The following is a 14,772-nucleotide window of genomic DNA, read 5'->3' on the forward strand; positions in this document are numbered from 1 at the left end:
GTCATGCAACGCATTGGAGGCTCTCGCCGTGAACGGTAACGGCCAGTAAGGAGAACATTTGGACCGGCTTGCCTTTTAGAATGGATTCAACCTGCATAAGCTGACGCCACTGACACCGAGGGGGCCGCTTCCGTCCTGAGTGACTGCAGCTTAGCGAGAGATGACGTGACAAGCGCATAGTGCTTTCTGCCGCACATCCCCGGTGTCATCCATGACCCACTTTCCCTCCTCTAATTGCAATTCCCTCTTTAAAACTGTATTACTACGCACAAAGGGGGATTCGACGTGCAGCTACTGTCTGCAGCGGCTCAGAAGCAACGCGAAGGGGAATTAGTCTTTAATGCGAGAGCAGTGGAGTGTGTTTATTGCGTAAAACACAAAACAAATACATATTTACAACGCTATTCCATGCATGGACACGACTTGTTTTGCTCACATATCTGTGGCTGTCGGCAAATTCTGGGGCTAGATGCTCTGAATTAAGTGGCCCTCGAGGGGACCTGAGGACACCGAAGAACCTGCTCTCCACCCCCCCCCCCCCCCCTCCCTCCTCAAATGAGACCATCTGACCCCAGAGATTTAAACTAATGCATTCAGGTACATCCTGTCAACAGTCAACATTTCCATAATTCCCAGGTTTACAGTATGAGCCGGTGAGCAGGGTGACACAAATACATTATTCTGACCAGCAGGGCTGATGACAGAACAACTTTTCATTCTGGTGCCGATTTATTGATACAGTTACTAGGTTTTGAAGGTGAATTGCTTTTTTTTTCTTTGCTTTTTTTTTTGCAACAGAGTGGTGATGTCCCATGAAACATTTTAAGAGCAACTGTAATGGTAAAGATATCAGTCTCCATTTTATTGGTCAGGAATGGGGGAAAAAACAAACAGGAATATGGCTTTATTTTGCTCTCATATCACATATATACGGAAATATAAACAAATAAAAACAAAGACAAACGTAAATAAAGTAGCTGAAAGAAGATAAATATATATAAACAATATATAAACAACACAACAAGGAAGAACATGCAATGTTTATAAGTCAGACTGTCTGAATTGTAACCAATAATAATGCATAGTATAACGGTGCAGAGTGCAAATATATATATTTTATATATATATATATATATATATATATATACACAGTATATATATTGGAGCAATGCTCACTGAGTCAGTTTAAAAGGAAAACAAGAAAAAGGCATAAATATGGAATTATTATAGACCAATATAACAGGTTACTTTATATACAGTACATGATGTAGGTGGTTGTGTACAGTATATATATATATATATATATATATATATATATATATATATATATATATATATATATATATATGCATGTATACATATCAGTTTACAGTATATATTTCAAATATATCGTGTCATTAAATAGGTGTTAAAATACATCAAATATCCACGTATCCTGCATGATAATCGGTTATTAACAACATGCTCAGGCTGCTAACAAAGAACAAACGGCGACTCATCTGTTTGGATTCTATTATTTACAGCCCGCCGTGGCTTTTTCACTGGTCTTGTTCGGGTGATTTACGAGTCGCCACATGCATCCCAACGTCCTGGTACACACGCGATCTTGTGATATATCTTGACTTTACGATATGATCAGGATCTCCAGGATGCTCCATTAAGCAGCGTATCAGTGCACAATGGATTGTGGGACGTTTGGGGGACTGCGAAATGCACTCCAGGTATGTCGTCCAAGTCAAGGGCCGAGGCTTCGTTTTCAACACCGGGGGACTCTGGGAGACAGGAAGTCTGGCGTCAGACGCTTCATTTCCTGCATTTTGGTCCATCTTCATGAACCAATTTATGGTGGGTATTTATTTATTCATGTCAAGGAAAACCCCAAAATCCAGATGCCAGGTGACCATTCAAAATGTAAAAATATAATGGAACATAATGCAGTGAGGCTGTCTTGCTTTCAAATATATATTCTCCTGTTTCTCATTTCACGTTATCTCTGCTGAGTCGACTCTCATAAAGGCATTATTCACACTTTCCTCCTCTTTTGTTTGGGGAAGTCGCCTCTTTAAATGTGCACCTCCACCTCAATGATACATTAATTCATTTGAATTCATTCACACACACACACACACACACACACACACACACACACACACACACACCTCTCAACTTCACTCACTTCAGATGTGTTTCAGAAAGAATTCTGCTCATGTTCACAACTTTCAAAACATTTACCGCGTATCTTTGTTCTCCGAGAAGTTAGAATATTTTGAGTGAAAAAAAAAAAATAGTATTACGAGAAGAAAGTAGTAATTTAATGAGAACAAAGTCATAATATTTATAGAAGAATATAGTCAATTCGAGCAATAGCGTCTGCCATTGTACGACAACACCACTTCAAATAGTAATGGCAGTTTGTTACGTTTATTTATGATAATGATTACCTTTGCTGATGGTTATTTCGGGCGTTGGTATATGTCAGAATTACATCCTTGCTTGGAATTGAGAAAAAGGGAAGGCTGCATTGCATCGCTGCGTGTGGACACAGGAAATACGTTATTATCGGGTATGAAGAGACGCGTCTATTTTGAACAGGCCTCCTGGACATGCCTCTCAATGAGAGCGAATGCTGCATTGTTTCTGTGCGCATCAACCAATTGTTAAGTGGCTTGGCAGAGAGAAAAGCTCACACACTTCCTGTTTTCCTGCTGGGCTTCACTCACAGGGGATTCTCCACAAATGAATAATACATCTTCTCCATTTAATTTGGAAAGCAGCCTTAATGAGGCACTTTTGCACAGCGTTTTCCCCCGGTCTGGGCTCTCCCACGTGCCGTAAGCACCAGTGTGGTTGAATTTGAAGCCGTTAATGGACTATGGTAAACTGGCGCGAGGGCAAAAAGCTAAAGACGTTCATACTATTCACATTTTAAGGGCGTGCAAATTGACTGGTTTATTTACGCAAAGTAACTGAGAGTGGCAGCAGCCCGAAGAGGGGAGAAAAAAAATTATCCCGTGACTTCAAAGACTAGCCAGCGAGACTTCAAGAAATGATGGCAGAGAAGATGTGACTGAACAACACTCGTGGTGCTACAGGCACATCTCGGTTTGGCACTCAGAAAGTACGGCTGACTTCCAGACAAACACACAAGACATCAAAACATTAAGAAAGTGTTCTTTTAAAAGTACCGTGCTTTAGCATCTTTAAAAGGTCCATTAATCATGTTTTAATATTAACGGCGAGTCAAACGGCCACGTGTTGTATGATAATGATGAACTCACAGCGATTCTTCACAACCTGCCGGAAACCAAACAACAGAAAGACACAGTTAGTGACTGAATCACCACCCAGATCTCAGTCCAGGGATTCAACTAGACCTGCTGTCTCAATGCAGCTTCTGCATCTTAGTGAAACAATCGACCAATCAGAGCTTTGAGAACGGGGATTTCTTCATGGCTAGCTAGCTCCCCATGTAGCTCTGTAGCTAGCTAGCTAGCTAGCTACATATCGAGAAGATAATGTTCACAAATGGTACCAAACGTGGATAAGTTCAACACAACAGCGCAGGTTCTTTTGTTTCGAATTACGGGGAAAAAATGGATTTCTTTGATCTTTATGAAAAGCTTTAAAACTGCTTCTAGCAAACTCTGTCACTGCCTCCATGTTGACTGAAAAAAATGCTACCGATTAGAGCCAAACAAGTACGTTAACACAAACACAAAGTCAGGCTAAATGAATAAAGTGAAACAAAACAGCAATTCAAACATACAATCTAAACATATAGCAATAGGAGCCAGAGATTTCTCTCTCAGGAGTGGGTGGAGACCAAAGCAGAGCTAAAAACAGGGACAAACACGACTCTTAATGAATGCCAACGTCTGCTGAATGTGTCAATACGCAATCTTTTGCTAACGTGTTAGCATAAAAGCTTCAAAAAGCTTGTCAGTGGTTTGTGTCTGTCAGTTTTTCTGTGGCCATAAAAAGTCAACATTGCCTTAAATCTGGTTGACAACAGCGGAGTTCTTAATGCTGCATAAATTATTGTGCAAATTCATCATTATTAGCAAAACGACTATGCGAAACTTTTGAATCTCTTGCTCTTCTCTACATTCTTATATGTTTAGCGTCATGATGAACTGTGCACTGCTTTATTTCTAAAACATACTATTGAATACTTTGAAGCCACCGTGCAGTTTGGACTCGTCCTCCTGCACCGTTCCGCCTGACGCCGCGAGGAGCCGGGAGGAGATGTAAGGGAGTGTTTGTGTGATAAAGGGGTACGACCCATTAAACCCTCCAGGCCTGAGTAAAATACAGTCTCCCTGTAACATTACCATAAAAGAGTCAGCCATTCCTCGGATGTAAATTTATCGAGAAGGTCGTAACATTTTACAGCCGCTGCTCTGTACTGGATATGATCACATTTGCTCGGAGCTGTTAAGATTATGATCCCCGTTGATGTGTCACACCGCAAACAAGCCATAACCTCCGTACAGTTACTTTAATTACTCTAAAAAATTGCAATTAATGACCAATTGCGCGCAATAAAGAAGCAGAAGGTTTCCTGCTGGATAAAGATCGGAGTGTGTTTTTACTAATGAGCGTGTAGTTAAAGATGGCGCTGCGTTAGAAGTCGCAGAGTGGGGAAAGTATCCGTCTGTCTATCTTCGATTTTAAATAATGGTGAAGAATAATCAGACCGCCTTGCTCACAGAGGCAGATGGCATCCTGTTTGCGATATAATCCCCTCTGAGTCGCTATCAGAGCACGAGGAGCATGTGGCCTTTCTTTTCAGTCTGGGTTACTTCATCACTTAGCTTATTTACTGATCAACAAATCAATTTGTGTGTAGGGGGGGGGGCAAAAAAAAGAACTAAGAAAGAAAACCTAAGATATGAAAGTTTTCATTTCTTTTCTTGTGAAGTTGTTGTTTAGTCGACTGTTTCCCCACAGACAGCGTTGCCTTTTCCTTCATAATGAGCGGCGAAACGTAGCGAGGAATGGCACCGCGGAGGGAGCTTAATTAGGAAATAATTGACTCGCATTTTAAATGAATGGAGTTGTTTGAAGTGGTGGGATAGTCTCACGCTGACAAGCTATACCTTAAGACAGCAGGCGCCTCAAGATCTGTTGTGGAAATGTGGGGAAAACAATGTTTAGGGGCTGTGAGGGGGGGGGGGGGGGGGGGGACACATGAAATAAATGGCTTGAAATTGGAAATCTAACGCGATTTGAGATGCTAAGAGAGAACATCTCTCTTCTGATGCTTGATAGACTGGATGAGCCTGGGAGAGAAATGGCAATTCAATTCTCTCTGTGCAAATGTGTGTGTGTGTGTGTGTGTGTGTGTGTGTGTGTGTGTGTGTGTGTGTGTGTGTGTGTGTGTGTGTGTCCGGGGGATGTTTTAAGCAAATTTCAGGTATAATTTGCAGAATTACAGCAAAAGAACCAAACATGAGATGATGATGGAAATGATGATCCGAGCCATTAATCCAAGTTTAGCGTGTCAACGCCTACATCCTGTACCTCAAACATCTCCGTCCTACACATACAGGGAAGATCGCAGAAACCCATACTGACAGATCTGTTGTGACACCTCGTATGAGTGGTGTTTAGCTGCCGAGCATTCCTCAACCTCCACTCCAATGGAAATCACCACTTAGCTTCCGCCTGCGAGGAGGAATATTTGAAATTCTAGAGTTGTACGCATGAAAGGGAATAGAAATGAAGGCTAATGTATATGAATGGGGAGCCGTGACGTTCAGGTATTTCACGCCGTGTGCCCTGACAGAGGCTGAAGTGAATGAGTCGTCAGCCGGCATTGAAATTCATATTGTATCCCCGGCTGGAGCTGAGCCCATTTTCTCCACAGTGCGCTCGCCATGAGCCGTACAATAGTCAGGGAGACATCTAATGAGGCAGGAGAGGAAAATATTAAGAGGAAAATCCTTAAACTCGAGGAGTTGGCATATTCAATGGCCGGTCTCTAAATTCAATGAGTAGGAAGTCTTTGTTGGAGCTTCGGGGCCCGGCGGGGAGGGAGAGAACAAAACGCAAGGAAGGAAGGAGAGATCGAGCGAGTGACATGAGATGATGCCGTGACAATGTCAGCTCTGGTCTGGTCGGCCTGCACAGATGACGAGTGAATATGAGGGCGGCTGGAGGGTCGGAGCATGGGGTCGGGGGGGTCGGAGGAGACAGACGGTCCCTGAAAGTCGCAGGTTCACGTCTTGATCTGGAACAAACCTCTCCGCTCTCCTTCCGTTGTTCGGTGTCAGGTGTTCTCCCCTGCTCGTGTACAGAGCAGCTTCCCACACTCTGCCTCTGATCTGCAGTTTGACCTTTGGGTCGTGTCCCCCCCCCCCCGAGAAACTGGCCCAACTCTCCATCTGGTTTTCTGCTAAAAAAAAAAAAAAAACATTTTGCAAAGTCGGTGAATGCTACAAGATTGTTGGGGTTTTTTTTGCTATGAGAATTTTATGTACTTCACTTAATGGCCTTCAATTTATTCCCTCTGTAAGTGCTATTGAAGCCCGAGAGTGTTTTCATTTCGACTACACATTAAGGCAGCTGATTTGGCCGATGAGCTTGTGCCTGGTGCTAATCAGGGAGTAATTACCTGCACAGTTTAGCTCCGGAACAAAAAACGTGCAGATTTTTTTTTTTTTTTTGGGGGGGGGGGGGGCTTCAGAAGAACCTCCTCATAATCTTAATTCACTTAATCTGTTACCTTTAACCTCAGAGCGGCCTCTTCTCAAAGACTAAGAGAACTAAACATGCTCATTGTGTTCTCATCATCAATGCTGCCCTGTTACTTCTTCCAGCAATTAAACTGAGCCACTGTTTTGTGGACACGTACATAATGAAAAATAATGGCTCTTAACTGGTTCTTTAAAAGGCTGTGAGGTTCCACGAAGAACCATAACCCACTGAAGAACCATTTCTATCTATTGGATGGTTCTACATGTTTGTCATATGGTTCTTTGGGATATTAAAGGGTTCTTAAGTCATGTTTGAGTTATGGGATGGTATACATTTGCGAAAAAAATTGGAAAAGGTTCTTTAGAGAACCTTATTTTTCTTCAAGTTGTTCAAAGAACCAGAACTGGTGCCTCAAAGAACCATTTCTGATGGCTCTTTGAGGCACCTTTTGTGGTCCTTTGAAGTTCTCTTTGAAGTTCCTTGACCGTTTTTTTTCTTAAAGAACCTTTCGTCTGAAAGGTTCTTTGTGGAACCAGAATCGGTTCCTCCATGGCATCACTCTACAGAAGGGTTCTGGGATCCAGATGGCACTGTTATCTTTCTCTTTGTGTGAACCAGGTGTGTAAACGTGACCAGACCTCACAATCACAGGGGATGAAAGAGAAAACAGACACACAAGCAGACACACAATCTGCAGCGGAGGCCGTCATTTTAATCTCCACTTGACATTTACTTGTGCATTTTATCAAACAGCTGGTTGTAGGCAGAGATCAGCTTCCTATGTCTGTGCATCGCTAATTAGTGGTAATTTGCACACATGAAAACAATCTCAGCGCCGTTTGTTTGATGTCTCGCAGCTCGTTTTTTTAAATTGTTTCCAAGCAGCCGCAGCATTCCCGATTGTGTCGCCTGGTGGATTTGTGCTCTGGTGTCACTTTTTGTCTCTCGTCATCAGACCGCAGCTCTCATCGTGTCCGGCTACACACTGCCCCCTAGTGGGGGCGTCCCGGCCTGTCAGTCCTGATCTGCAGTCTGTTGTGAAGGTTTGATAAAGTGATGCTAATGAAACCAAATAACTGGATGTGCTGAGCTAAAAAAAAAAAAAAGGGGCCAATTTTAGAAAAACAAATATGATATTTAAAGAGTTAATAAGTACTGATGAACTGCTTCCAGTCGACAAGTCGTCAAAGAGTTAAAGAGCTACTTTGAGTCAGATGTTCTAAAAATCTAAAATCCCTTCCAGACAAATAAAACATCTCTACTTTGAATAATAATTAGTGTCAGATATATATATATATATATATATATATATATATATATATATACACACCACACACACACACACACACACACACACACACACACACACACACACACACACACACACACTGCCAGATTAATTGGGATGCTTTCGATTAAGTTGGGCCGGGAAAAAAATTAGATGAATTTTGGGCTGCTTTTGTCAACATTTGGCGGGTTTTTGAAACGATTGTGAAAACAGTAAAACCAATCAACACTCATATCGACTCGTTTAATTTGAGAAATATTTGATTGACAGGAGTTGTATTCAGTCTCAGGTAGGATTAAGCGAAGACCTGCTTACCTCGACGTCATCGTCATTGAGATTATGGCAATGAACATTTTATCTTTGTTTATTTGATGCAGATGTGAAGCTATGTATGCTCATGTTTCCTATTGCGTATGTAATGGTTTTACAGTTTACAGATTTCTGGCAGGGGGATGATTTTTTTTTTATTTGTGGGTTTGGGCTGGAAATTGAGTATGATCTGGCAACCCCGGCCACTTGTACATGGGGCGACCCCTCTTAACACAAGTTAAACTCGTGTTTGAGGTGAGAAACCTGTCCACCTTCAGCAGGTGTGTGTTCCTGCTGGTGGGCGACTTTGAGGGTCAAAAAAATAGTCCTCTTTGGACTAATAAACAAGAAATAAATGTGTGCGTGTGTACTTTAAACACTGAACCCGACATCCACATGAGAGTGACTGATTCCAAAGCATTAATCTGTTGCCATAACAACAACTCTCTCCCGAAGGCGCAGGTGGACTCGGAGTCTACAGGTGGAAGTGAGGATGATGAAATGCTGTATGAAGAGCAGCAGCAAGTCATATCTTAACTCTCAGGTGTGCGGAGCACTGACAGTTTAAGTACCCCCCCCCACCCCGACCCCCCAATAAGAGCAATGCACTGGATCTCACAGTGGACCCAATCTGACTAAATGAAGTAGAGAGATGGGGAAGTAGAGATCTCATTTATATAGGAAACTCTTTGGGTGACCTGCCTTCAAAAAAAATGCTACCTAACATGCACTAACGTGCACTAGCATGCACAAACATGCACTAGCATGCACTAGCCGGCCGGTCCGTCAACAACAACAACAACAACAACGGAGAAGAGAGACTTCACTTATCGTCGTCCTCATCTCGACAGTTGTTTGATGCTCTGTAAACGCTCTGCCTGTCGAACAGAGAACCTTTAACGAGATTCACCACACATTCAAACCGACGGCGTCGCCGTCGCCCTCTGCTGGTCTCACATTAGAACTGGCGTCGTTCAGTTTGCAGGTGTCGTCGTATCCATCTGACGCTGAGCTCGTGTTTTTCCCTTTTATTCCCCCGTGAGAGGCGCACAACCTCTAAATCCTTCTCTTGTGTGTTCTATCATTTTTAATGTGTGATCCCCGGGGCCTCGTCTTTTTTGGAAAACGCACCGCGTGTCCTTGATTGCAGAGTACACAAGTTTCAAAGAATACGCCTTGGGTGGTGCTAAAAATGAGTTTTTGGATTATTTTTTTTTTAATACAGAAAAAAAAAGGAGAAGATCAAAGCAATTGATGTTGGCATCCAGACAGATTTTTTTTTTTCTTTCTCACCGCTCTGGGTTTGGATTTTGGCTGCCAGCAGAAAAAAAAAACACAACAACTGGTAGTTTTTATGAGGCCTGGAGGAGGAGCAGTAGAGTCTGTCTTCACAGGGGGCCACAGTCGGAGGCACAACAGATGTTCACAAGGTACGGGACTACAGCTGTTGTTTGTTGTGTCTGGATGCTTGTGTGGTAGTTCCTCATATCCTGTTTTATTCGGTATTTTGCACGCCAACATCTTCTACATATCACTCATTTTGAGTTTTAGAATATTTCATGTCCCTGCCTTCACTGTCCCCAACGTCTCAACAGCGATGACATTCTCGGTTCACAGTGACATTAAAAAGGTCTGACTTTGTTGCTAAGCAGTGAATCATACTTAGCGTTGCACAAAAACAAAACGGCGGATTCCTCCCACTCCTCGGGAACAAAAAAGGTGCATTTAGAGGTCAAAGTGAGGCAATAAAGCACTTTCACCAAAAAAAACACACAGGTGAAGTCTGGTTCCTGAAGGCCACGCTCTGACATTTAAAGTATGGTGAATCAGATGAGTCTCCGTCTCTGACGTTGACGAGTAGGTCTGAACTGGCCTCTTCAGCTGCGCTCTTTAATCTGCCACATTTTTCCTTTCCCCTCTTCAATTTGACAAACAGGATTTGAACCGAGGCCTCCCACACAGCAAACAGTCAACAGCAGAGCGGCCGAGGGACATGTTTACCGCTCGATGTGTTTGCCCGCCTCGCGCAATCGGGAACCAGCAGCTTCTTCTGCCGCGCCGCAGAACAATGTCACCGAGCGGTAAAACAACAGCCAGACAGTTTCTCCGGTAACAGACATGCAAGTCAGGGCGAGCAGTAGCTGAGCTCGAACGGCTCAACCGCGTGCGTCACTTGGCCACGTAAGCCGCCACCTCCTTCTCCAGACTCTGGGCGAAGCGGTGGTTGAGGAAGAGGAGCTGCCCGTGAGGAAGCAGGCGGCTGAGCAGAGCATCCACGCGGTTGCTCCTCAGCAGGACCTGCAGGGGAAAAGCGTCGCAGACTCTTTTTTTAAACGATCGGATTTAGTTGCATATGATAAAAAAAAGGAAACATTACTGTTGCCTGTGTTTTTTTTTTTGTAACTGCTGTTTCCTGAGCGTATAATGAGCGTCTCGGTGAGCAACGCTCCACACGGAGGCAGTTGTGTGGAGATAACGCTCTGCTAGAAAAAAAGGGTTTCATTTGAATAGAATATCAATAAAGCTGCACCGGTAAAAATACATCCAGTCCAGCAAATGTTATTCAAACGGGAGTAAATGGTTTATTCTAGTCTGGGACTACTTTCAACAGCGGATTAATACATATTTATGGAGTATTTACAGCAAAAGTATTTACAGGAAGTTACGGGTAACGTCTGAGATGATATTTCTCAGCCACACTGCTTCAAGGTACAACAACAACCCCAGCTGGATTTCAGAAACCTATTTGAGACAGTGGTCTGAGTACAGTCTCACCTCCTCATTACATGATTTTGAGGTATTAAAATGACTCAAATATTGACTTCTTGGTGCCTTTTTGGAGCTGCCGCTGCATAAACTCGACCTGTGCTCCTCTACCAGTTTGGTGCTGAGTCTACACACACACACACACACACACACACACACACACACACACACTGGTTTCCCGTGTCTGTGCGGCGCTCACCTCGCTGCCCTGCCCCAGCATGTGCAGCGTCTCCAGGCAGTGTCGGGTCAGGTTGTGCAGGGTCCCCTCGGCCAGCAGGAGGTTCTCGTGGGGCTCGCAGACCAGCGTGAAGCCCAGACTTTGGACGCCCAGCCACAGAGCGCTCATCTCCTCGGCGAAGGGGTCTCCGGCTCTCAGGCGCGCCACGCCGCCGTCGGCCTCCTGCAGGGCGAGCGCCTCATCGCCGGGCTCCGTCTCCACCAGCAGTCGGCCCGAAGCCTCCCGGGACAGAGAGACGGCGCTCCGGACCTGCCTGAGTCGCAGAGAATCGGAAATATAGAAACAGGCGGTTAACCAGAATTATGAATCATCTTAAATCATAATTAAGATTAGAATGCATCCGGTTTTTGTGGCTTGTTTGTATCATTTTCTGTGGATTTAGAGTTAAAAATAAAGACAAATTCCCATCTATTAGAACCGTATGTGACATCAAATCATTTTTTAAACCAGAGGTATTTAATTCAGAATGATATGAAACGAAGCAAAACTAGAAAATGCTATATTTGAGAACTTGTCAGCCACACTGGATACAGATTCCCTGCCCAGCTGCCTCCTTTTGATCTCACGCAGCGCAGAAATGTATCATTAATAACAAGTATTCATGTATAATAATGAGTATACATGAATAACTTAGTACAACTGAGGTCTTTTACAGTCATTCCTTCCCAGTGCACAGAGAGGGAGCGCTTTATTTTGACAGCGGTAATCAGTAGTTACAGGCTGTCATGTGGGAGAGGAGAGAACTACACTCACACACTCACACTGTGAAATAAATCCTCTTTTGCTGAAAACACAATTAGGCGAATGCTAAAAGAGATTGACAGCCTCCACCGGCTTTCTTTGACGCTTTTGACACCGTGTGCAATCAGGGAATCAGCAGGAAGCAGAGAGGAAGTGGATGCAATACAAGGGGGAAACCGGTAGAGGGTGCTGGAGGCGTTGGACTACGGCTTGTGTCCTACGTCACTTCTTTTATTGATTCTGGCAGAACGTTACTATGTATCAGTTACTAGAGTGCTGTTCTTAAGGTTCCTCAAAATGGTCAAAAGTCAATACATTTGGAGATAGAAGTTTATCAATTGACAGGAAAAGTATGAATACGTGTAATCTATCAGTCGACTCACCGAGCCACCACAGAGACCTTCTCCTTCTGCAGAACGCGTCTCTCCTCCGGGCTGAGGTCTCGGTTCTGGTCGGACAGGATGCCCTCATCTGGACCGAAGACCCGGGAGTAAAGCACCCGACTGTCTCCGGCACCAAGAGCACCGACCGGACAGACGGTATGGATCAGGAAACAACGAACCATGTTGTTGTCACGAGGGGACAATTACGTCTCACGAACAGTGTTTACGAACGTTGTACTGATTCCTCACTTCCGCGTTGGTCAGCTGACCGCTCTTGGTAATAGTTGCTACGCGTTGTTTGAACCACCAGATGGCGCTCACATTATATATTATATTATATTATATTATATTATATTATATTATATTATATTATATTATGTTTTGTTATGTTATGTTATGTTATGTTATGGTATGTTATATTTTATTATATTATATTATGTTATGTTATGTTATATTTTATTATATTATGTTATGTTATATTATGTTATGTTATGTTATGTTATGTTATATTATTATGTTATGTTATATTTTATTATATTATATTATATTCAAACCTAGACAAAAAAATGTAGGGAGAAGCAACATCTTAAGTAATATTAAGGAAAATAAGACCTCTACAAGATGTTTAGGAAGGTGAAGACAGGATATAGGGCACAAAACATAAAGATATTCAATATATTATCATAGAATACCAGAAAAAAAATGCATTTCTGAAGCTGGAACCAGTGAATTCTTTTATAATTTATTTCTTGAAAAATGTACGACAAGGATAAATTAATCTGATCAGATCAGGTCGACCTCAATTGACTTGAAAGAACCGAAGAATTTGAGAAAGCGTGGCGTTGTGTAGCTGTGGATTAAAACAGGAGGAGGAGGCTGCAGAGAGGTGGAGTGAGAGATCAGACCAGAGTTTGTTTCAGGGGTCTCAGAAGACAAACAGAGGCAGCTGTTAATCCAACAGCTGCTGCTGGTCACGCTTCTTTACTCTGAGAGGCCCTGTTCAGTGTGTGTGTGTGTGTGTGTGTGTGTGTGTGTGTGTGTGTGTGTGTGTGTGTGTAGGGGGGGAGAAAAGAAAGAAGACATTCACTCTACCGTCCTGTTAACCTCCTCACCCTCTGCCCTGCACAGATCTGCTGCTGAGACTGAGACACACTGTAACAAGACCTGAGGATGGATGGTTGTTCTTGTTTGTGGGACTTCATATTTTTAGGGATTAAAATCTTTCTTTATCTGACATTCTGCTCTGATTGTGCCATTTTTTTTTACAGCTGTAAGAAGAGAGCAGCAGCACATAAGTGCATAAAGTGTAACTTTGGTCACTGAATATCTCAGAGATTAATGGGTAAACTGCCATCAAATTACAGACATTCATGGTCCCCAGCAGATGAACCTGAATGACTTTGTTCCTCTGACTTTTCATGTAGTGCCTCGAGCAGAGTCCTCAGCATTGCCTTGAATTAACTGATTAACTGATTTCCTGGAGGGCCATTAAAGCTTCTTCAAGGCTAATGGATGCTTACATTTAACCTCCAAGGAGTCAAGTTTAACTTGAAATGAATGTTGTCTGATTAGAAGATTTCAATTTCGCAGTGAAATACTGGACCTCCAAATCTAGATGGATTTGCATGAATTGATGAATGATGCTAATTTAAGTTTCAAAAAGACTCATTTTAAAAGAGTAGTTTGACATTTTCTCATGACTGTACATTTAATATGAAGCTCCAGACAGGTAGCTTAGCTTAGCATAAAGACTGCAAACAGGGGGAAACTGCTAGCCTGGCTCTGTTCAGATTCTACCTTCAGACAAGGTCAAGCTAGCTGTTTCCCCCCCTGATTCCAGTCTTCATGCTAAGCTAAGCTAACTACCTGCTGACCGTAGCTTCATATTAACCATATAAACATGAGACTCTCTGCAAGAAAGCTAGCATTGCTTATAGAATAAGGTCGGGTTTGACGTACAAGCCTCCACTCAATGTTCAGTCTAGGTGTGTGAAGCTCTTCATCTGAAAAGGTGTGGACGAGAAGTATTTCTGAAACACCCACACGTGTGTGTAATAATTAGCCCAGAGCACTTTGCAGGTGAGTAAGTGAGCGGGATCTCTGCAGGTAATGATCAGCCACAATCAGTGTGAAAGTGAAGCCAGATTCCCAGAACGTTAGATTTTCACTGCAGCGATGGCATGTAGGGGATCTGATTTTCAAAAAGCAGGGAGCATGGTGTGCCACCGCCCCGGCGTCATGAGAACCACACAAAGAAAAGTTTCAGGTTTTTTTAACTCTGAGTCACAGTTCCCTTTTGATGAAACAAACCAGCTGAATAAGAACAACAACAGGATGTGGCCGAATGT

The 14,772-nt window shown here is 43.1% G+C and overlaps 1 protein-coding gene across 2 annotated transcripts; it reads right to left on the bottom strand.

Annotated features, from left to right (window-relative positions):
• Positions 1-1,355: 1,355 nt before the first annotated feature.
• On the bottom strand, positions 1,356-12,667 carry ap5s1 (adaptor related protein complex 5 subunit sigma 1). Of its 2 annotated transcripts, none has more exons than XM_068717711.1 (3): positions 12,425-12,667; positions 11,262-11,553; positions 1,356-1,772 (listed from the first exon to the last, which is right to left on the bottom strand). In XM_068717711.1, exons 1-3 carry the CDS (start codon positions 12,604-12,606, stop codon positions 1,539-1,541), a joined length of 708 nt encoding a protein of 235 aa, XP_068573812.1. In that variant the 5' UTR covers positions 12,607-12,667; the 3' UTR covers positions 1,356-1,538. The 2 variants fall into 2 exon arrangements, with proteins under 2 accessions (XP_068573812.1, XP_068573813.1); XM_068717712.1 differs by lacking the exon at positions 1,356-1,772 and adding an exon at positions 8,217-10,594.
• Between the last annotated feature and the right edge of the window lie 2,105 nt (positions 12,668-14,772).

This window comes from Cebidichthys violaceus, unplaced genomic scaffold, assembly GCF_023349555.1.
Source record: "Cebidichthys violaceus isolate CVI_PGR_0920_01 unplaced genomic scaffold, fCebVio1.0.p SCAF_22, whole genome shotgun sequence".
Taxonomy (NCBI): Eukaryota; Metazoa; Chordata; class Actinopteri; order Perciformes; family Stichaeidae; genus Cebidichthys; species Cebidichthys violaceus.